The sequence below is a fragment of the Phyllostomus hastatus genome, unplaced genomic scaffold, assembly GCF_019186645.2.
Source record: "Phyllostomus hastatus isolate PE091 unplaced genomic scaffold, TTU_PhHast_1.1 phas_scaffold_501, whole genome shotgun sequence".
NCBI lineage: Eukaryota > Metazoa > Chordata > Mammalia > Chiroptera > Phyllostomidae > Phyllostomus > Phyllostomus hastatus.
In genome coordinates, this window is record NW_025334033.1 from 14919120 (window position 1) to 14943778 (window position 24659).

Below are 24659 nucleotides of genomic sequence, written 5' to 3' on the forward strand. Positions count from 1 at the left end.
TTCACAGGCGCCCAGACCGGGGACAGAACCCACGAGCCAGGCATGTGCCCTAATCAGGAATTGAACCAGCAACCTTGTGCTTTGTGGAATGATGCCCGACCAAGTGAGCCACACAACTCAAGGCATACAGTAGTATTTTTAATATTCTCATGTTATATCCTAACCCAAAAACACAGTAGTTCCCCTTATCTATAGGGGATATGTTCTCTGACGTGCCAGTGGATGCCTGAGCTTGCAGATAGTACTAAACTGTTCATATAGACTATGTTTTTCCTTATACATTCATACCTAAGATAAAGTTTAATTTATAAAGTAGGCACAGTTAAAAGATTAACAAACATAATAATAAAATAGAACGGTTATAACAATATACTGCCACAAAAGTTACATGAAAGGCTTTAGGGCCATCCTTAAGTAAAATAGATGTCACTTGTACACAAAGATGGAAATAATATGACAATTGATGTGATATCTGAGAAGGCAACAAAGTGACTAAGGGGCAGGTATTGGGTAGATTGTATGGTGCGGATACTCTGGACCAACGGGTGATTAACATCACAGGTGGGACAGAGCAAAATTTCATCATGGTACTCAGAAAGGCATGCAATTTAAACTATGAATTGCTCACTTCTGAAGCTTTCCACTTAATATTTTCAGACCATGGTTGACCACTGGTAACTGAAACCCTGGAAAGCAGAACCAAGGACAAGGAGGGACTACTATATTAATGAACATAATTGCTTCATAGCAAATATTGTTTTTAATGTAAATAATTATCCACCTAACAATATCATTCTCAATTTTCAATTACAACACTGAAGAGAGAAAATAGATTTCTTATAGTGATGAATAATAAGGTTCAATCCACATGCTGTCCTGTAGGATTATTTGAAAATAATCCTATAAATGGTGATCGTACAGATAACTGACACATCCATATTCTTCTTATTTGATAATAAAAACTTATTTAAGGTGTCTGTGAATATTGCTAAAAGCCCACATTTCCTAAGCACACTTGCAACTATGCAGAGCCACATAACTATGTTCTGGCCAGTAAGATATAGGCAGAAATGTTTAAAGACCATGTAGGAGGTTTCCTGAAAGGAACCCACTTAACTGGTAGAATAGCCCTTTTGTCCTCTTTTGCCTCCTCCTGCTGCGGCCTTGGAATGAGCAAATGATGACTGAAGAAATAGCAACCATATTGGACCATGAAGTAACCTCGTAATTGGAAGCTAAGGTATAAGAGGAAAATAGAATTAGGGTCTCTGATAGCACCAGGAAGCCATATAGTAACAACACCCATATTCCTATCCCTTGTTTTCAAGAATAGGAAATAAATTTCTATCCTGATTAAATTGATACTATTTAGACTCTTTCTATTATTCATAGTTTAACCTAATACTGATGATTAACATTTTAATTGAAATAACTGATTTGTTTCAATAGTTTCTTCTACATTGTGGCCACACAAACACCACTACTTTAAATATTTTTCTTTGAAAACCTCAGTTATATTGGCTTTTGTGTGTCCCTTTGCTTTATTTCTATATAACATTTCGATTTTCCTATCTGATATCCATTCTCCCTTTCATCCTTATTGACAGGAGCACAATTTTGTTTAGAGTAGCAAAGTGCCCAGCTGAAATATGAGGCCACAGAACAGAAGTCTGAGAAGTTGTAAAAAGAAATATGCTATGGATCCTAGAAGGGTCTTTCCTACGAAGTTCTTTGCTTTCTTTTTCCCTGTGAGACTAGAGGGTGTAATATTCCTCTTGAAATCATGAGACAACAGTTCTGAGGACAAAAGCTACAACATAAGGATGACAGATCAGTAGTTTAGCAGACTGCAATGTTAGTGACCTCACAGAAGCATTGCATAAGCCCTGGATTGCATACATCCAAACTTCTTGTTTTGAGAGAAAAAATAGCCCCTATTGCCTTTAGGCATTGCCGTTAGATTTCTGTTACCTCACTTCCATGAAACTGAACACAATCCAAAAATTCTACCCTTTTGCAGCCCTTTTTTACAAGGGCCACACCATTCTTGATGGTTGCTTATGAACCTAATTTGTTAGAAGCAATGACTTTTTTCAGTAGTACACAAATGTGATACATTCTCCATGGTGTATTGTAGAATGGTAGGCTGAAATGATTTCATGTCTTTACATTTCAATCCACAAACTGTTTAAACATGTTGAAACATATGTATATATATGCATATACATACACATAAATATGTACTTAAACAAACTTGATTAGGTATATTTCCATAGTTTTTGTGTTTTACATTATTCAGCAATCAGCTATGAAAAGAAATAAAGCTTTGAATTAAGTCAAGCTGTATAAATATTTGCTGTATAAAGTAGTAGGATTAAATGCACAAAGACTTAGCAGATTAACACAATAATTAGTATGACTGAGGGAAGCAAAGGTCTAGGAGTGACTGCTAGAATTTAAAAAATTAGGAAGGGCAGGAAGCATGGGGAACCATCAACACTATACTTGTTGCCTGCAGTAGCAAGCCTCAAAATTTTCTTATACCACAAAGCTACTGGCATAACATTTCATCTCATCAGCCACGTGCTGATACCTACCAGGTTACTGTTGCCGAGATGAATGATTTCTCTTTCTCTTCCTTCTCTAAAATTTTGCACCAGTGTCTCTCATTGGTCAAGTCCAAGTTGGAATGCTGCTGGCAACAGAGTCTGCAAAATGTTTTATACAAGGGAGAGCTTCAAAGGATAAGGATGATGCTGAGCATCAATAAGTAACATTTGGCACAATTTCTAAGCCATCAACATATGTTCTCAGGTACCCAAATATAAAGAAAAGAATTCCTATATTCATTCACTCATTCATTCATTCATTCATTCATTCACTTGTCTATTAGTTTTAGAATTCTCATACTTTTAAATAAGAGTAAGTCTGTAAAAACACCTATAACTTACATTATTCTCTTGATTCCACTAACAAATCTCAATTTTGAGTTCCTCTAGATACCCTTCAGATTACTAAGATGACTGCATGGCAGTACTGTCAAGGTAGACTTTCTGACAGTCCCAGAGTTGTTGAAGAAATGTAAGCTTGCACGAGCACCTGTTTACTTCTATCGATGTCTCTGCTCCTGGCCTCCTAAAATCTCTGGAAATTAGTGTCAAAAATATTTCTGCCAAATCAGACCTTATTCTTCCCAACTGTTCATTGCTTTGTGCATTACCTAAGTTTCTGGGACAGTCATATAAGAACAACTGTGTACTGTATATACTATGCAAAAATTTGTCCTCAGAACATTAAGTTTATACTTTCTCCTTAAAATCTTTTAGATATTCTTTTATAAAATAACCACTAACTTCAAATCATGTTATACTGACTTTCAGGTAGCACTCAGAGATAAGGCCTCTTGGTAAGCCTTGCTAATTGTCTTCTATATTTGCCAAAAGTGATTTTATATCTTACTAAATACTCATTCCATTTTGTTTTGCTTAAAATATAAGGGGTGTGAGCTTTATTTGACTACATTAGTTTTAGAAATCTGATATCAAATATGCAAGTGTTTCTTCTTTAACAATGCATGCATTCATGGAAAAAAACACCTTGTGTTCTACAAAATCATGCACTAAAAATAACTGTCAACATAAGAAATGAATAGAAGCTCCAGCTGAGATAAAATCCTTGCAAAACACAAATCTGATAAAGGACATATATCCAAAATATACAAAGAACTCTTAAAACTAAATGATAAGAAAACAAATGTCCCAATTAAAAAGCAGGGAAAGATCTCAACAGACACCTCACCAAAGAAGATATACAAATAGATAATAAACATACGATGTTTGATATCTTCTGCCATGAGGAAATCAAATATAAAAACAACAATGAGATACTTCTATATAGCTATTAGAATGGCTAAAATCCAAAGCACTGAGAGCACCAAATGCTGATGAGGAATGTGAAGCAACAGAAACTCTCATTTCTTGCTGGTAGAAATGCAAAATAATATAGCCACTCTGAAACACAGTATTATAGTTTCTTACAAAGCCTAACATACTTTTACCACTTAATCTGGCAATCATACCCTTATTTATGAAAATGAATTGAAAACTTCTGTTCACACAGAAACCTGCAATTAAATGTTTAAAGCATCTTTAGTTATAATTTCAAAAATTAGATGCAACTAAGATAAGCTAGATACGTTAATGGCTAAGCAAACTGTGGTATAGCCATATAATGGAATGGTAGTAAGCAATAAAAAGAGATAAGCTATCAAGGCATGAAAAGTCATGGAGGATACTTAAATGCACACTGCTAAGTGAAAAAATGCCAGTCTGAAAAGGTAACAGAGTCTACATGACTCTGCACATATGTTCTAAAATAGACAAACCTACAAGTACAGTTAAAGGATTAATGGTTTCCAGAGGTTCAGCAGGGCAGTTGGGGGCAAGGGAAGGAATTAATAAGTGGAGCACAGGAGATATTTAGGTAAGTGAAACTATTCTGTTATGATATATAAGGGTAGGTACACAACATTATGCATTTGTTAAAACCCATAGAACTAAACAGCACAAAGCATGAACTCTAATGTAAACTATGGGCTTTACTTAATAATAAGGTATTAATATTGGTTCATCAGTTGTAACACATGCATCATAAATGCAAGATGTTGATAACACATGAGTCTGGGGCAAGACAAAGGAGGTATATGGGAACTTTCTGAACTTTCTGTTGATTTTTCTGTAGTCCTAAAGCTGCTCTAATAAATAAAGTTCATTCAATTAAAAAAGTAACTGGCAAGATTTAGGGAAATAATCATGTTGGGGAAAAATCCAATGTAACTTCTCCCAACTTCACAACCACAGCACTACAAAAGCCTAATGAAAATACTGGCACAGTTAAAAATAAAATTTCAAAACATGCATTAGAGCATATAGAACTTCACAAAAAATAGTTAAGAATAATCAAAAGTATAAGGAAAGGTTGATTTATGAAAATAAGGGAAAATGCACAAGGATCAGGAAGAACTGTTCAATATGCACTTCAAGAGTGAGCATGTGGCAAAACTGAGCCAAGAGGAAGAAGGGGTGGTGAGTGGGCATAATGTATAGGACTGCTTTCTGCCACAGCTTACTCCATTCAGCTGTGTTGGTAGAGTTAGGGTTAAGCTGCTTTTAGTTGGTAGTCAAAACACTAATGTACTGGAGAAAATCATTTATAAATCCATTGATTTCCACATTTTATTGACATCCCTACTTGCCAATAACTATTCATATTATACAAACATAGACCATAGCAGAATAAACTGCTTTTTGTTTCCCTATTTCTTTACCCCAGCAAAATGATTTAAACCAATTAAATATACTGTAGTTATAGCTCATACATTTGTGGAGATTGTACTCAAGATACCTTATCGTAGTCATTACATTCAACAGTAAATATCATAGAGGGTTTGAAGTATACTTTACATGAATCAATGTGTAATACAATTATGAACAATAAAGTTAAAACCAACTAAATAAAACTTCATAGATTACTCTGAGTTGAAATATTTAGTGCATTTTTCTTTGTAAAAGAGTTTAGCAACAAAACATAACATCTCGTTTTTAGCAGGACTCATCAAATAGACAATAATAGATCATTATCTACATGAAAGTGTCACCGTGCTCAATTCACTTATGAGTCCACTTACTTAGCTAATTTCCTCACTGTTGAAAAAACTCCCACACAGCCATTTGCTAATCAAATTTAATCATCCTGTTACTGTACTCTCTAATCCTATTTCAGCATATTCTGAATTGGCTACTTTCTAGAGATCAGATGGTAAAGTGACCCCTTCTGGTTTCCAAGGAAATCGAAGGGAAGAAAACAGAAAACTAATGGAATTGGGGCAGGGGGAGAGAATCACACACATGCCCACACACATGCACATACACACACACACACAAACAAACCACACCAAAAAAAAACTCCATAGGTCTTTAAGTCAGAATACTTAGTTGCAAAACAGAATGAGACCATGGCTTACTCATTTATAGCAAAAAAATTAAAATCACTCCTTGCATTATTTTGAGATTATAAAAATGTATTTCCAAGGGCCCATGAATGCCTTGAGTTGTGGGCAAAATTATCTGTATCTGTTTACTTTTTAGGTAGAGAGTATACATTTCTTTTTGGAATTTCAAAATCATTCCTGATCCTCCAAAAATACTAAAACCACTTATGCAGGAAAAAAAGTATGGGTAGCTTCAAAATACACTCAAAATAGGTAGAAAAGCATTTAAAAAAACAAACAGTTGATTTTTGGATATAGCTAATTACCTAATACCATCTATAGCCAAATAAGTATTGGATTAGTTTTGTAAATGTTTATAAGAAAAGTGATTCACTTTTGTCTTTAATCATTTTAACTTTTTATTGGAAAGTTTTAATATCTAACATTTAATTAAATGACAACAAAAAAACACAGCAACATTAAAACATTTGAACTCAGAAAAATCAAATTTCAGCCAGACTGATTTCCATAAAAAGCTGAAGGTAACAGGTTGATCCAATAAGTTTAAGAAATGATCCCACTGTAATAAATGAGAGGAAGTCCAGTTAACTTAAGCCAGGGTGGGGAGTACTTATTGCAAGCAAAATTTTCTTTTGAAAAGAACACTGAGCTGACATATTAGAGATTAATTTTTTGCTCTTAGTTTCTTTGTGACACCCTCCTTCTACAGTATATTCATTAGAGCAGAGCTGTCATGTTCTTTAAATTTCTATAGTTACCATGTCTTCTAACAAGGTAGATAATTAACATTTCTACTCTCTGACATAACAAAAAGTCCCAGTCTTATAAGACACACTACTTATAATGTATAGAAGGAGAAAAAAGGAAGTAAAATGTTTAGAAATAAAGCTGATCTGTAGTTATATAAGTTGAAATTTTCTTCTGGTAGCTAAACATTTATAATTTAGTCATATTAAATTAGATTTTATCTTCAGAGCAAACTAGATGATCTTTTTTCTATACTTTAGTATCTTATTAAAAATAAATTTATAAAGCAAACATATATATCCTCCCAGTAGTCAAAAATTTTCACCAAAAAATAGAGAAATAAATGTATTCATTTACTTATTTTTGATTTACTGACTCCATTGCTGATTTTATGAGGACATTTACATGAGAACATGTATTAAAACAGATAATTTAAAGAAAATAATGTACCAATATCTGGGGAAACAAAATTGGGTCAGTCAAAGCAATAGAGAAAAAGCACAAATATAAAGGCCTTATAGTCTTATAATGTTACTAATCTGTAACTTTTAATTTGAATCTGACATCCCTGGTAACTAAAAGTAAAGGCAAATGTGATCAAATATATGATATAATACATTGTATATAAAAGGAGAATACACCACTTACTTTGGGATGGTTTCAGTGGTAAGGAGTGGTGTGAGAGTTCAATTCATGAAATTGATATTAAAAAATGTTTTTGAAGGGATGTCATAAAGGAATAGAAAGTGATATGTTGGATAAGTTTTTAGTAACAATCCTAGTTGATGTAGAGCAGGTTGTGTAAGCTGAGGGCTGCTTTATATAGAATATTTGTGTATAAGCTGAAAGTGCACCATCAAAGCATGGTAAAGGCAACTTTGTTTGGGGAGGATCTAAACAATGCCAACACATATTTACCTTTATAATAATTTGGACTGCTCTGAAAATAAATCATAGACTATCCATAAGCATAGGCTAATCATATATTCTTTAGAAGAGCATTCAAATACTTCATATCTTTCAGCAATTTTTAAAAAATTTAAGTTTGGCCACAGACATTGTTAAGAATCTAAAATACAGGTATGCTGGGTTTTATTCTATTCTTCATTACTTCTTTGGCAATAAAGAATAAAATATAAAATATAAATTACTAATCTCTGTGCTTCTATAGAACTTTGTAGAAATTGCCAAGTTATTGTGTTGTATCTCATCAAGGACAAAGACCAAATCTCACCTATCTTTGTATCCTAGCATCTAGCAAAGTGGAACATAATGAACTTTTAATCCATTATTCTTCCTTGAATGAACCACTTTTCATACATTTCAGAGCATCACCTTTGTTCATACAGCTGGAAAAAGGTCAAGGTTATGCACCAACTACAACCAAGAAATCTAATTTATAGTCAAAACTTTTCTTTGGCATCAATTCAAACTCATTAACTAAAAGCACTGTATTAACTGAGGTAGACATGATTTTTTTAAATGCCAGAAAACAATTCATAGGAACCTTCAAAATCTAACTATATCTCTATTATGTCAGTGACATGACAGGTCAGCATTCACTTGAATGATCAATGAGACAATGGCCATATCCCACTTTCTAAACTGGGTGAGAATTATGTTAGTGACATCCAGATTTTTAAAACCAGTGGCCTGAGCATTTACTATTCAGCCATATTTAAAGTCATAATATTATAAGTCAAGTTCTCCAATTATAATAAATCCTTTGAGTAGGGCCCATACATCAACAGTAGAATCATTCAACTTAGTCCCGCTTCCTTGAGCCGGGCTTGAAAAGAGAATGGTGATAGCAGATCATAGTATGGAAATATAGAGTGGAGTAAATTATAGTGTGTGTCCAAACAATGTCAAAATCAAATCAAATGATCAAATTCACAAAGTTTGTTAATACTGTGCAAATAAAATGGTTAACCCCTGCACTTAATATAAATAGAGTATTCTTGTAACAGGCTGGAAACATACATAGAATAATAGGTGAAATAAAATGACCTCCTTCCCATACTCTATAGGTGACTGCATTGCCAGAACACAATATTTCTAGCACCTTCCTACTTGAAGTGTGGTTTGGAGACTAGCAACCTCTGGCATCACCTTGGATATTGTTAGAAATGCTAAATCTGAGGCCCAACCTCACATTTACTGAATGAGAACATTCATATTAGTAAGATCTTTATAACTGAGTTTGGAGAACAAGATCCCTAAGTAAAGACGAAGTGAGAGGTTTTTGCTGTTTTTATTTTGTTTTCCTTTCAATGTGGTTTAAGCTTGGATTCAACATACTTAACACTTAGGGGATTTATATGCACATTAAATTTCAAGAGGCACTGCTTTAGCACCTAGTACCTCCCCCCAAAAAAAGGATGTTAGTAAGCTTTAAAAATGTCAATAAGACCATAGCTATGACTGGAAGAAGATACTTTTATTTTTTCTTTGGTGGGCAGTTAATTCACCCATATTATAAGGTGTTTATTAGTTTTAAATGAATAAGAATAACGTTTTTTGTTTCTAGTAAAATAATGTATGAATTCCAAGTTACACATTGCCCATTTCTGAAAGACCATTAAATTTTCTAAATTAGCAAATACTCTAAATGAGTATTATTAAACTATAACATGATTTTACAGTTTTATTTTTATATGAACGATGACCCAATTCTGTACTTACATTTCCCAAATTGATGACAATTTAATAATTCATAAGGTCAATAATTAAGTTTTTAGGAAATCTACAGGTGTTTGCAACTTGTAGGTTCTGGATATTGTATCCAAATAAGAATAGAAGTGGAACCTTTTAACTGAGTTTGGAGAACAAGACCCCTAAGTAAGAATGAGGTAAGAGGTTTTTGCTCTTTTCATTTTGTTTTGCTTTCAATGTGGTTTAGGCTTGGGTTCTATGTATTTAACACTGTTTATAAAACATGCCTCACAACTGCATATGGGCTTTATCGGAGCGTCCCTTGCCTGGTGTCATCCAGCTCCTGTATTGGAGCTAGGTATTACTACGCAATGTTTCAGCACGATGGACAGCGCCTAGGCACCTACTTCTGCGAAAGGGAGGGGATCCGGTTGGGTGTGCGTAGAGGAGAAAAGGTGGAGCAGGGGAAAATAACCGAAATGCCGCATGCAGTCCCCAGTTAAACCTTTCACTGTGTCTTTCCTGTATCGGAGAAGAAAGGCATAAGAATTTAGAACCTCACAAACACGCACGAGCGCGCAAATTTTTACACATTGCAACATCGAAGTAATCTATGCACATTTTCCTGCAAATACACTCGCACGCGCACACGTACTTCGCGGGCGCCCACGTCCTCTTCCTCTCACCGACAGATACAGACATTTACACACGTAGGCCAGGAAAGCGCTAACCACGGTCCTGTGACTCCACGCAGGTTCCCAAGACACGCCTTTTACATTATTACTGAACCGATCAGCGAACACAGACAAACCTGCCAGCACTTAAGTCTACTCACTGGATTTCATCTCCATGGCAACAAGCATGGAAGGTGAGACAACCCTGCCTAAGAAGTAACTTTCTCCCCCTACCCTGCGCATTAACTGAAGGGTTCCAGGGCAGGTCCAGATGAGAAGCATGTCTTCAGGCTCTTGTATTTCTGAAGCTAGGAAGAGGGAAAGGAGGTGGGGGACTGGGGGGAAGGAGCCTGCAGGTCTGGTAAGTTCAAATTCTAAAGGAGAAAGAACCCAAATGTTTCTGTTGCTGCTGCTGCTGCTGCTGCTGCTGCCAAAAGAGCAAAACAAAACAAAGAGAATGTGTGTGTGCAGTTTGCTGATGCTTCTCTCATGTTTTGCAGGAGATTTTTATGCTTCTTCAGTTTAATATGTCCAAAGAGTACTGCAGACAAACAAGGCAGAATGACAATGATAGTCTAGGTTTCTCTAGTAAGACATTTTGAGAATTTACAGAAAAGGTTTTCAGTGCTTTGAGAGGAATGAATATCAGAGTCCTTGAGGAGTCATCCAAAGATTCTCTTAAGAAGGAAATTCTCTTAAGGTTGAAATCCAAATGGTTGGGGGATGAATTTTGGCAGACCCCAAGGTTTTGCATCCCTGGAAGGCCCGAAATTTATGCATTTCATCATGATGAAGACATCTGGGTTTGTAATTTAGGGTTTTCTTTTGATTCCAACACATTCCATTCCTCACGATTAACTAGCTCTGTGCAGATGTGGCCTCAATAATATTTCTTTCCCCTCTATTTTAATGGGATTTAATAACCTTGATATATGGTGTGGAAGGGGGGTATGTGTGTTGGGGGGAGGATTCATTATTTTTAAGCTTGGGTTTTCTTATATATCTCATTTCATGAAATTATAAATGTGCACATTATTAGCATTAGAGATTATTGTATCTAATGACCAATATCAAAATACTTTCCATCCAGAACATCATATTATACTGTAATAGTTGTTATTTCCAATTTACTGTTTGGAATATTATTAATAGAAGAATAAATGGGAAAAAAACCTGTTGATTAAAATAAAATACAGGAGTTTCCTTATCTTTAATGGGCAATATTTTCAATATTTGTTCTCAAATTGTACATTGCTGCATACAAATTAAATAGCTATGTTTCTGAAAAATGAAATTTTATATCTCCATCAGTAAACTTATATCAGAGAAAAGCAAACATCACACATAACATTCATGTTTATAAAGGGTTATATATCAGGTATAAAAAATATTGCTATCTTTGCTTGACTACCCACAATGGTATGATTTGTAAGACTTAAAATGGAAAGATTTTATTTATTGGTTAATAACTACAGTGAGATTTGGGCCTTGTGGTATCTATAGGTATAAGCTTGGCTCAATCCTATGACTTGTCAGGACTTAGAGATCCCAGATTTTGACAACTGCCATCTAGGAAATGATGTGTCTTTTAACTCAATTATTTATTTCTAGAAGTATATAAATAATTATTTCAGTGAATATGGCTTAAGGCAATATCTTTTTGCAGTAATACTATAAAAATGTACTTAAATGCTTTCATCATAATAAGTATAGACCCTGATATTTAAACTGTACAGTGTTGATAATTTTACCCATTTTTGTTATACAGTATTTTAAAAATAACTTTCACCCCACAATTTTACATTCTACTCTTTTTTGAAAATTGTATTTTTAACTGTTTTTTCTCACAAATAAACATTTGTTTTCGTAACTTCATGGTCTAGATTTCTCTCATTTACTATTCTCAGTAAACAGGATGTTAAGATGATGGCTTCCCTCTGAGGTATGCATTAAAGGGTCTGTTGTGCAGGAAGAACCTGCTGATTTTTTTTTTTTTGCTTTCCCATCTATCCAGGGATTAGAGAAACTGAAATGTACCATTTACCCATACTTGTAGAATAATTTTGGATACTTATTAATTATGAAGAAATCACTGTTGTAATTGAAGACTTCCATTTATTGTTAACAGTATCTTATTATTGACATTGCTTTCATATCATATTATCCTCTTCACCAATATAAAGGTGCAAAGCTCAGCACACTTAGCAGTATATTCTCAAACACTTTAGACTCTGTGTTGAAATGAGACAAGTTGTTCACCTCACAGAGCAAGAAAAATGGAGAGTTTGGGCAAATGTTTAGGAAATTTAGGCCTGAAAATACTGGTATTTCAATTTCTATGTATATGGCTTAAATTACCAAAAGCACCTATTCGCTGAAGATATTGTTAGGCAATTGCTTAACTTTTTACCTTTCTTCTTGTATAGAAACAGCCAACAGAAATGGCCAGACTTTCTTCAACCTTGGATACTACCCTTTCAGTTATTCTCCTTGACCTATATTTTGTTTTTATTTTCAGTAGAAGGTAGAATTTTAAGATTACTATAAAAGTCTAAGGCCTTTCTTTTAAGATACTAACAAAATGTCTGTTCTTTTTTACCCCAAATTTTTTGTTAAAAATTGAAATTTCATAGTTCTTTTGAAACCCATGTGAATTTACTCAGCTCTACTTTTAAAAACTGAATATATAGTCATGTTCTTATTATTGAAAGTTCTTAGTCTAATGATCTCAACTTCTGCACTTTTAACTTTTGTGCAAATAAAACTTCTTTTCTGTCAAGTTTCCTTTACCGTCTGACTCCATGTTCTCTTTATTCTTTTAAACCCTCTTCATTTGATTGTCTTTCCTGGACTTTCAACTGAAATTTTTAAATGATACAAACATCCTGAATGGCAATGCCCTATTTTTCAGTGTTTAGTTCTAATTACCACTGATGAATTTGACACTGTTTACCCACCCCTTTTAGACACTCTAGCCTCCTTTGTTGCAGGTGAGCTTCCTCCTATGGTTTTACTCATAGTAGGATCACTCCTCATACAACTCCACAAGCAGATCCTGTTTTCTTCTTTCAAAAGAAACATTCATTGAGGCTCATTCCTTGGCTTCTTTCATCTTCAATCCTTTCTAGCACATGCACATAGAACCTTAATGGAATTACAACAAATTGCCTTTGGATCAATTAGTAACAAGTAGATCTGACTTCCTATAGTATCACACTTCAAATATTTGGATGCAACTATCATCTTCCTTGATCTTTCCTTTCCTAGTCAAAACTCAGCAGTTCTTTCCATCTCTTAAATTTTAATCTGCAAAACTTTGATGCTTGTATGTATTGGATACTCCATCTGGGATGCATTCTTCTACACAAAATTTATTTGACAATAATGCCCTTGAGATATTCTCCCCACCAGCAATTTTATGCTGGACAAAATGATGTAGATTAATTTATTGCCCATTAAAGTGTCCGCTATGATCCACTAACTCACTAAGTCCAGCGCAGAACTCTTCATTTCCTTTATAAGTAAGTTTATACTTTGCTCATTTTTCCTTTATTTTGGTTAATGAAAACACTGTTTTTGCACTTGTCCAGTCTTCACAGAGTGGAGTCACCTTTGATGTCTCTCCCTTCATGGGCCACTATGTTAGTTGCCACATCCTAGCCTTCATATCTTTGTAAATATCTTTCAAACCCCTATCATCTTCCACACATTCAGTTCGTAGTCCAGGCCCTCATTGCTTCTCACCCGGACCATTTCTTTCCATGATGCTTCCTTCCTGAAATCTATGTCTACTTCAGTCTCATCATCTGACCACTTGGCCTCTAGGCAAAGAAATTTCAAACTCAACCTGACAGTCAAGATATTTCACATTTTGGCTTATACAAACCTATCCTAATACCTAATGGTTTGTTTCCATTACTCTACTTTGCTTGGGCCAAATTGTTCACTGTCCTCTAAACAAATTCAGAACTTTTCTGCTTCATATTTATTGTCATGCTCTTTCCTTCTACACATATCTAAATCTTCTGTGTTTCAATCCTCAGTTCATGTATTTGAACTGAGGTTCAAATACAGTCCCTTACAAGAAAAACTTTCCTGATCCCTAAATGGGTGAAGTTTCTATTCAATACCTCTAAATTTGATTATCCTCTTTGAATCTCTTTTTTTATCAAGTTTTTGAAGATAATATCAGCTCTGTATCATTATTATGGAGATTAAATAAAATAGCATGTAAAGGAATGCTTGATACCCAGTCTATGTTAAATACAGGTTTATTTCCTTTGTAGAAGCCTATACTGTTTCATTCTTGTTTGTGCATAGGTTCCCTCTCTTACAAGTTGAGCAATCTCTTTGAATAGAGAGGGCCACATCTACTAGAACATATTAGTAGCAACTTAGTAAATATTTTTACATGGTATCTTCAGAATTTTTTAAAAAATCAAATAAAAGTTTTCTTGCTCTTTTTACTTTGCTAAATGTATTTTAAGGTTCTGGATGTTTAAAACTTAGGTATTTTAAAACCAGAACTTTATTCATCAAATATTATATTTTCAATATATTTAATTCAATTCAATTAAAATATTTACTGAGCATTTAAAATATGCCAAGAACTGTGGCCACAGCTTAAGTAGTTATTTTTCCATAAAAATGATAAGTAACTCAATTTACAGACTGTCTAAGACTCTAAGAACAAAGCATTATCTGATATATATTAGACAAATTATAATTAAAAATATAAGGGTGTTTGTATCTCTAAGTAGAAAGATACCTTGTTTTTTAATTACTATTCACATTCAATATTATTATTTTACATTAGTTTCAGGTGTATAGCATAATGGTTAAACAATCATATACTTCATAAAGTGTTTCCCCTGGTATTTCCATTACCACCTGGTACCATAAATAGTTTTGTTACAATATTATTGACTATATTTCCTATGCTGTACTTTACATCTTCATGACTACTTTGTAACTACCTATTTGTAGGAAGATACCTTGTTCTAATTTACTAGTGACAAATTAGTTGTGTTTTATTGTGATAGCTGGAAAATGCATTTTTTATTTGTTTGTTTGTTTTGGTCATTTAGTAGATTTGAATGGAGAAAAAGAGTCCAGTGGATTAATTACTGGCTAGGAGCCAACTTAACAAGACTTAACTCTTGTAATGATCAGCTGTCACCCTGTGTCTGTCTGCTTTATGACTTTTAAAAAACAAATAAATTTAGCGAAAGCATAATTATACTCAATTTAGGCTGTTTCTGCATGATGGCAAAATTAACTAGCTGAGAAATGTACAGATCATTGAAACTGTTAGGTGTTTTAACTTTTGTGATACAAATTATTCCAGGTTGGTGTCCTCAGAAACCAGATTCTGAGGCAGAGTTTAGCACACAGAATGTTTATTAAGTAATGCCCTTGGGCTCAACCCTGTGGAAAAGTGTGAATTAGGCAGGAGTGGGCAGAAGTTGACCTGTGATTGGAACAAACAACAGCTTTGGTGTATCCCATGTGACACTCTAGAACTAGAATTGTCCTTCAAAATCGTGCCCCTTTGTGTCAAGATAGCCAGGTCTTTTTATTCTAATGGCAACAGGCCATTGCAAATGGTCTTCCCTAGGAAGTGTCCTGACCTTGGTGAGGCAGCTCTCTGCTACTGAGGCCACCTGTGAACAGGGCTAATGGTTGAACACCAGCTGCTGGCAGCACTCCCGGCTGCTGGGCAGTTGGTCACTCAGTAGAGGGAGTCTGCTGGACACACCACAGTGTTCACCAGTAAACCGAGTTTACTGCCTCCTCTTACCCACATGTCCCCTGATATAGTCTAATGGTATAGCCTAGAAAGGTCATGGTTTTAATGAAAAAACAATTCAAACAAGTTACTTGGCTGAATCATTCAGGTATATGACAAATGTTGGGTCCAGCATCTCCAAGTAGAAAACATACTGCTTTTCTGTTTCTCCACCATTAAACAAAACAAAACAACAACAACAAAAAACAGAGCATGTATAGATCTCAACAAAATACGTTCAAGTGACAAAGGCAATAAAATTAGAGATTAAGATGGAAAAAAAGTTCTAGTTAAGTCCCAAGGTCATTAGATATTCAGTGCCATCTCCTATACCTTCTATATGATAAATTGTACAAAAACTCAATCTTCAGAAAAACCATTCAGAGCCACTCTAAGTGATTCTAATTTTTTAAAGTATACTCACTATACCATACTTATTAGGACATAAAATGATTTGATGGAAAGAAATTCAGCAGATGGATTAAAACAATATTTTTCCTTTTATTAAACAAAAATGTCAAATAACCAGCACACTCCAGAATGTATTGTAATCCAAGCCATTACAAAATAAAATGTTGTTTGATATTAACTGGTATATTAGTTGGTAAGTAATTTTAAAAACTACAAGGCTTGTTTTTATCAATTACTTCCCTTCTCCACTCCTTACCATTCATAAAAAACCCTCAAGAGCCAGTCATTTTAATAAACATAGTTCTTAAAAATTATCAGAAGAAGCAGCAACCAAACCCTAAAACAAAACTTCAAAATGACAAAAAACAAAAATAAAAATACTAACAATCTATTGTCCTCAGTTATTTGATGACAAGATATTTGGTGACAGTCCTCTCAAGAAGGGAACCTGTGAGTTAGTAGCCATTGATTTAATTAACTGATTCAAATTGGAATAAATGTAATTAACATTAAGACATCGAATGGGAAAAAAATTTGACTTCAATTTGAAACCCACTTTCCCAACACTTTTGCTGTAATTTTAGAATCCCACTATAGTAGGAACTTAGGGATAGGAAAGTTCCCTTTGGAAGAGGACTGAGGACCTTGCCTTAAAGCTGCATTTTTATAGTAAACATGTGTTTAATTTGGACTTTATGTTTATTTAGGGTGTTGAAAACTGATGGAGATGGGGGAGAGATGGATGCTTAATGGTCCACGGCTACTGTTGTGTGTTACTTGCAAGCTGCTATGTTGGGCACTGCACTTATAAACAAATTTTAAAAAATACAATTTCCCTCTTTAACAAATTGAGATTTAGTGTATGGAATAGTAGTAGAAAATACATAGATATAAGTCTAAAGGCTAAGGAGTGAAAAAGAGAGAAGACACGAAAAAGATAAGAATCTGTACCAGACAAAGGGGCAATGGAGATAGACCTTGAAATCTGGACTTTAAAGAATTTGACCAGCTGACATCCTGTAATTATTTATTTATAGTAGTATCTACACGTGCCAAATTAGACAATAATTCATCTAATTCGGGGAAAAAAGCAATGGCTTAACTAACTCACAAAGCTTTTGATTAAAAGCTTTTAGGATTAATTTTTTGAATATTTACCTTCATACTTGACTTTATATTTAGCATATATAGGTACAGTTTTATGTGTCCACAAAGGCAATTACTACAATAGGAGTAACTTCTCCAATGCTCATGATTTGATCATAATTCGATTGTGATTCATATCTAATGGTGTCTGCAAACATTTTTTGCGAGTTAAGTCAAAAAGGTTTAAAAACTGCCAGATTTTATAAAATAATTACCTGCTCAATAACACACACAGATAAAACTAACTGATTCCAATTTTATATCTAGGCCAAGAGGTGACTCCAGCTGGAATTCTGAAGAGCTGCAACGATGTAACAGTGAATAATGAGTAGTACCTACTGTGGCAACTCTTCAGCTAAGATGAGTGTCAACGAAGTATCAGCTTTCTCATTGACTTTGGAGCAAAAAACTGGCTTTGCTTTTGTTGGGATTTTATGTATTTTCTTGGGACTTCTTATTATCAGATGCTTCAAAATCCTGTTAGACCCATATAGTAGCATGCCTTCCTCTACATGGGAAGATGAAGTGGAAGAATTTGACAAAGGGACATTTGAATATGCACTCGCATGACAGTTGCAGCTTTACGGCTTGTAGTGCTGTGCCACTGGGACACGTGATGGGTACAGTTGTGATTACATTGAAAGTGCTGGAGACAGGCTTATGTCATTCACTACATTCAATAAACATGTGTCATTAACTTATCCACTATGCTGTTTAAGTCATAGACCACTGCTGGGTTTCCTAACTTTCCCTGTCCGCCAGTATTGTGGTTTCCAATGAATAGAGTAGAAGGATTATTCCAGCCATATATACCATCTTTATTCTTATCTCAAACATCTGCTTTAAATCTCTGCTCCCTTTTTGTGCTTATAAATTATGCCAGGGCCTTCCTGCTTCTGACCCTCTGCAATGCCAACACACTCTCTCTGCATTCCCAATTCCAGCCCATTTAGCATTAGAAAATCAGGTCTCTTAAGCATAAGGGACCCTCATTGAAAAGGATAAATCAAATATGATTTTCCTAATAATAGCCATTGATCTAAAATGTTCACAGGTGAAAAAAAAATTCACAAAACTAACACACAAACCTACAAATAGACACAGGTCCTAAAGATTTCCAAATCTGACAGTGCCCTGACCCTTCTAATTATTCTTCTAGAATATCTTGCAATAAACCACCCCATAGCTTGAGATTCAAACCAGATCTGCTTCATACTGATGCTTCCTCCACCTCCTCCTTTCTAAATTAAATTTATTGCGGTGACATTTGTGAATAAAATTATATAGGTTTCAAGTGTACAATTCTATGATATATAATCTGTATATTGCATTGTATCTCTACCACACAAAAGCAAATTTCCTTGACATCGCACACACTTGACGCCTCTACTCTTCACTACCCTCTTTTCCTCCTGGTAACTACTGTACTGTTGTCTGTGTCTATGAGTGTTTTGAGGCCTTTTAGTTTGTCTTTTTTGTCCATTTGTTGCTTTCAGTTTTATATCCCACATATGAGGGAAATCATATGGTGCTTTACTTTATCTGTCTGACTTATTTCTCTTAGCATGAAATGGTGTGTGTGTGTGTGTGTGTGTAAATGAGCCACAAGAAAAGATGAAATACTGCCACTTGTGACAACATAGATGAGCCTTGAGAGTGCCCTTCTCTCCTTTTATAAACAGCACGGAATGGAGTTTCCAGTGTGATCTGGTGGGAAGAGCACTGTTCCAGAAACAGGAAGTCCAGTCTCTGCCCTGCTGCCGTGGCAGCTATGTGAACATGGTCAAGCCAACTACTCTCTGTGGACTTCAGTAAGGAAGCTAACTAGAGGGTTCTAACAGCCCTTTGAATCCTACAGTCCTGTGAACTCTACAAGCATGCCTGGAAACCCAGAAATCTGAGATGAATGAGGGCTTAAGATGTGATGAAAACTTTTTTTAGTTTAGGAGCCCAAACTCAGAGATAGGAATTTTCATGTTGGCCCAGCTAAGAACAAGCTTTATGATCTATAAATTTACTTACAGGAGACTTATTTTCCACATCTGCAAAACAAGGATAAAGAAACCTATCCTATATGTCTTGCAAGGATGCTGAGGGGACTAAGTGACACAAAAAATGTGAAAGGAATTTGAAAACCATAAAGCCCTATTCAAACATAACTTACTATCATTATTATCCTCATTGATAACAGTTACAGAAGTTCTTAAAATTTAAAAAGCACTGATTTAGTATAAATTATTGAACCTCTTCAGTTTTCAATCTATTTGATAAGTAAAAAGATAGAATTATATAATTCCAAATTCTTTAAAGCTATAAAATTCTGATTCTCTGTAATCATTGAATAGAGGACTAACAGGAGATAAACAAATACAAAAAATATTTGTGTCACTTGAGAACAAAGAACTGCTAAACATACCTAAAAGGAATGAGTAATATTTACTGAGAGTGAACACTAAATTATGTGCTTTTTATTAATTATGTGATATGATACTCTTATCAATCTTTTGAGTTCAGTACTACTATTTCCATTTTATTATCTCAGTTTCACAGATGAGAAACGGAAGTTGAGAGAGACTGATTTCCCAAGGTCACCAAGCTAGGGAGTGGCTGCTTTAGAAATTGAACTTGGGCAATCTAGTGTCAGAGTCCTTGTCTGCGAACATCCTGCTGTACTCCAACATTGTCCTCATAATTCTACATATCTTATAAATATGGTCACTGCTCAGGGCTACAGCACCACAAAACCAGCTGCCTCAGTGAGATTCCCAGACACTTTCTATCTCCTAGTAGATTTAGAACACATCCTGGTTGGTCATAGATCTTCTGGACTAAACCCATACCTCAACAAGGTTCTTTAAACCCCAGTAGGTACAGGAGTATCAGCCTGGGACATCTTGTAGTCAAAAAGTTATTTGGTCCAAGAACACCTCATTGAGCCATGTCAGCTGGACACACTGAAAGTTGTATTTACCAGGACACTTGGCATCTTCTTCGGGACCCAGGCTTTTAAAGTACTCACCAGGATATATGTCTAAGTACCAGATGCTCCATTTGTCTGCCAAGAAAGAGAGCTACTAAGTCCCTTTATTTTGGTGACTAGAACACAAGGTTAGATCTTTATTTCAGAAAAAAAATACCCAAACCAAGGGAAAAGGAAATTTTATGAAGTATGAACATTATTTCAGAAAGTTCAATATCGACAAGCTTTTTCAGATATCAATTTCACTGTAATATTATTTCAATCCCTCTAGAGAGAAATTATTTTAACCAAAAGTGCCCTTCAGCAATGGGATATATTCATGGCCTATTGTGCACCTGAGACATTTTGTGTGGAGAGAAGAAGAGAGGCCAGCCTCTATAGTTTCACAGCAAGGAACAATATGAAAAATTTTAAAGGCTGGCTCTAGTATGGACACAACATAGAGACTTTTTGAAATGTTAACCCTTCTAGACATAGATGTCCAATGTCATAGCCAGATCATCCCCCAGCTGTCCTTTCCCAAGAGCCCTGTCAAGGGGGATAGGAAGAGAGATAGAAGAGCACACCGCCAGACAGGTTTCCCTTGGTACTTTACCCACCAGTCTGAAATACCTAACTCAGGTTTACCTTTCAAGTTTGGATTTATGGCTGGCTTCACTCATATCCCCCAAACCATCTCCCCAGCTCCAGGATGTCCAAATCTCTTTAACAGAGAACAAAGGCTTTTATTTCACAGTTAGAGATAAAAGTCTTAGAATTTCAGTGTCTGCTTGATGTAAGACCAAAACTAAAACTAATTCACACTACCCTGTAGTCAAGCAGTCAGCAAGAAAAAAAAATTGACTGCTATCACAGGCATTCACAGTCTGATGTAGAACAAAAAACTTTATGAAATAAATAGGTGGATCATATGGTGATTCTATTTTTATTAAAGTATATAGTTTTATACAATATTATATGTTTCAGGTATACAACATAGTGGTTCTATATTTATATACCTTACAATGTGATCACCACAATATGCCTAGTAACTGTCTGTCACCAGATAAAGTTATTACAATATTATTGCCTGTATTCCCCAATTGTATACATTATTTTGTAACTGGAAGTTTATATCTCATATTTCCCTTCACTTTTTTCAACCATACCCCCATGCCTCTCCTCTGGCAACCATGAGTTCATTCACCTCTTGGTATATACCCCAAGGAATTTAAAACAGGGTACCCAGGTAATATTTGGACACCCATATTCCTAGCAGCATTACTCACAACAGCTAAAATGTGGAAGCAATCAAAGTGCCCATCAATGAATAATAATTGTAGTCTATACATACAATGAAGTATTATTCAGTTTTGAAAAAGAATTCTTCAATATGCTACAACATGAATGAACCTAAGGACATTATGCAAAGTGAAATAAGCCATTTATGAAAAGAAAAATACTATATGATTCCACTTATATGATGTTCTTAAAGTAGTAAAAATCATAAATACAGACTGGGAAATGGGAAAGGAAGAATAAGAAGTTATTGTTTAATTAGTATAGAGATTTTTTTAAACAACACATAGAGTTATAGGGATAGATGGTGGTGATGGTTGCACATCAACGTGAATGCATTTGATATCACTGAACTGTACACTTAAAAATGGTTAAGGCAATAAATTTTATAAGTGTATTTTACCATAGTGAAAATGCAAAAGCAAAACACAACAAACCTGCCCGGCACCAGATCTCAGACAGGGAATATAATAAATGTCCATTCTATCCCCCTCCCCCCAAAAAATACAAAGAAAGAGAGAAATAGGTAGACTCCTGAAAGAGGGCAGGTGTTGGGGGAACAGTTAAAGGGAGAGAGACTAGAGTGGCAGAAGTAACTGCAAGTACGTCCACAGCTCATGTCCAGGGCCAGTGAATAGGACTTGTTTGGGGTTTCAGCCTCATCTCAGCTGATTTAAATAACCATCCCCACCTAGCTGAATCTGAAATGTGACTAATTCATATGCCTGACTACCTTCTATATGGCAAGTCAGAATCCTTTGTAGAACAGATAAATGCCTTGTCCCAGTGGCCTTTAGGAGCAGAAATTATAGGTGCATTTTTGTAAATCTCTCTCTCCATATGTATATGTATATATAGTCCGTCCAGAGGAAGTTTAGACATTGTTAATATAACAAGAATGTTTGCACAACATTGATGTAACCTGGCAGCCAAGGAGAGTGGACTGGAATGCACATGCGTGAACAATGACGACTTCACTGTACTAGTCAGTGGGGGCAGTAGATGCCTTTGAGTAAGCATGTGGACTGTGTGGCCATCATATTCCAAATGACAGCTAGTAGAGAAACAAATCTGCATCATTTTTTTCTTTCTTTTTAAATTTTTTTCACACCTTTTATTGTTGTTCAAGTACAGTTCTCTATTTTCTTCCCACTACTCCCCGCCACACCAGCCATCCCCACTTTCCCCCCTGTTCCTACCCACTTTTGATTTTGTCCATATGTCCTTTATATGTATGTGTTCCTGAAAACTCTTCCCCTTCCCCCCCCATTATCCCTCCCACTTCTCCTCTGGTTACTTTCAGTTTGTTCTTTATTTCAATGTTTCTGGTTATATTTTGCTTGCTTGTTTGTTTTATTGATTAGGTTCCACTTATAGGTGAAATCATATGGTATTTGTCTTTCACCACCTGGCTTATTTCACTTAGCATAATGCTCTCCAGATCTGTCCATGCTGTCACAAACTGTAGGAGCTCCTTCTTTCTTTCCACTGCGTAGTGTTCCATTGTGTAGATGTACCATAGGCATCAAATTTTGCATTAAGCTTGAAGATTCCTCCATGGAAACTATTAGGCTGACTCAGAAGGCCACTGTGAGCAATAGGCGATTGGCAGCTTCATCACGAAAAGCACATCCACTCATTCATCATGTCTCGTGAAGAGATGTTTGGCGAAACATCAAATCACCCAGATGGCTCAGCCCTCTTACAGCCCAGATTTGGTGCCCTGCAAATCCTGACTTTTCCCAGAACTAAAACCACCTTTGAAAGGGAAGGGATTTCAGACTGTTAATGAGATTCAGGAAAATATGACAGGGTAGCTGATGGCAATTGGGAGAACTATGTGAGGTCCCAAGGTGCCTACTTTGAGGGGACTGAGGTGCCATTGTACAATGTACAATGTTTCTTATAGCTTGCATCTTCTTCAATAAATGTCTCTATTATGTGGCTAGATACCTTCTGGACAGACCTTGATATGATACAGCCTCATGATACTGGCCTGAGTAGCAAGATAATTACCTGACCAAGAGCATCTGAGAGGTTTTACTTAGGTAACTCCAAGTCCCTTTCTACAATCTTGTTATCTGTTCACCAACCTACGTTTCCTCCTGTTTTAATAGGCATAGTACCTATTCTAGTCTCTAATGATTCACCCCAGAATCTTGGATGTGACTAAGTAAAAGTCACTAATTGTTAAGTATTACTAAAATAGTAAAAGCAAGAGCTAAGTATAAACACAAATTGACTTACTTAATCCTTACAATAACTCTATAACTATGATCCACAACTGCATTTTAGAGATGAGAAAAATTAAATCAGAGAGAGATTGCGGAACTTGCCAAAGATCACACAGGTAGAAAGTGGCAGAGTCAGGATGGGAATGGAGCAGCCTGACTCCGTAGACTTGCTCCTAACCACTGTATCACACCACCACCACCACCACCCTGCTCAGGCAACTGGAACTCCTGTGGATAGTTTCTTATAAAACACAGGGAGAACTCATTCAATCATCACAATTGGAAACCGTGACAGAACCTGCAGGGAGGAGTTGTTTGTGCTATCTTAATAATCACTACCATCTTAATAATCACCATGTCACGGATGTGAGCCAAACCTTTCCCTCCACAAAACTCAAAAACCTGGTTTGATAACAATGTTTCCCTAAGGGAGACAGAAAGATCATTTAGCACTGCCACTGGAAAACTTACCCACAGTTTGATTTCTTCTTGAAACCATTTTCCCACTAGGTAGAAATATTTTCAATAAATCATTGATTGTACTCTCAATCTGCTCACTTCTCATGCAGAGAAGAGTCAGAGTAATATGTGCTATAAGCAAGATAAAATGATCTCAAATATCTTTTTGTAGTTCCAAAATATAGAAATTATCTCTGGAGGACTGTATTTTCTGCACATGCTGAACAATAGGAGGTCACTAAGAATCATGGGAAATAAGAAGACAGGATTCAATTTA

General features: G+C 35.4%; 1 protein-coding gene across 1 annotated transcript; it reads left to right on the plus strand.

Annotated features, from left to right (window-relative positions):
• The first annotated feature begins 10206 nt into the window (after positions 1 to 10206).
• On the plus strand, positions 10207 to 18001 carry CTXN2 (cortexin 2). The gene is made up of 2 exons (XM_045823734.1): positions 10207 to 10280; positions 17699 to 18001. Exon 2 carries the CDS (start codon positions 17756 to 17758, stop codon positions 17999 to 18001), a length of 246 nt encoding a protein of 81 aa, XP_045679690.1. The 5' UTR covers positions 10207 to 10280; positions 17699 to 17755.
• The last annotated feature ends 6658 nt before the right edge of the window (positions 18002 to 24659 follow it).

Bases quoted from the DNA above. Each gene is read 5' to 3' on its own strand.
- CTXN2 (XM_045823734.1), top strand. From the start codon at position 17,756: ATGAGTAGTACCTACTGTGGCAACTCTTCAGCTAAGATGAGTGTCAAC.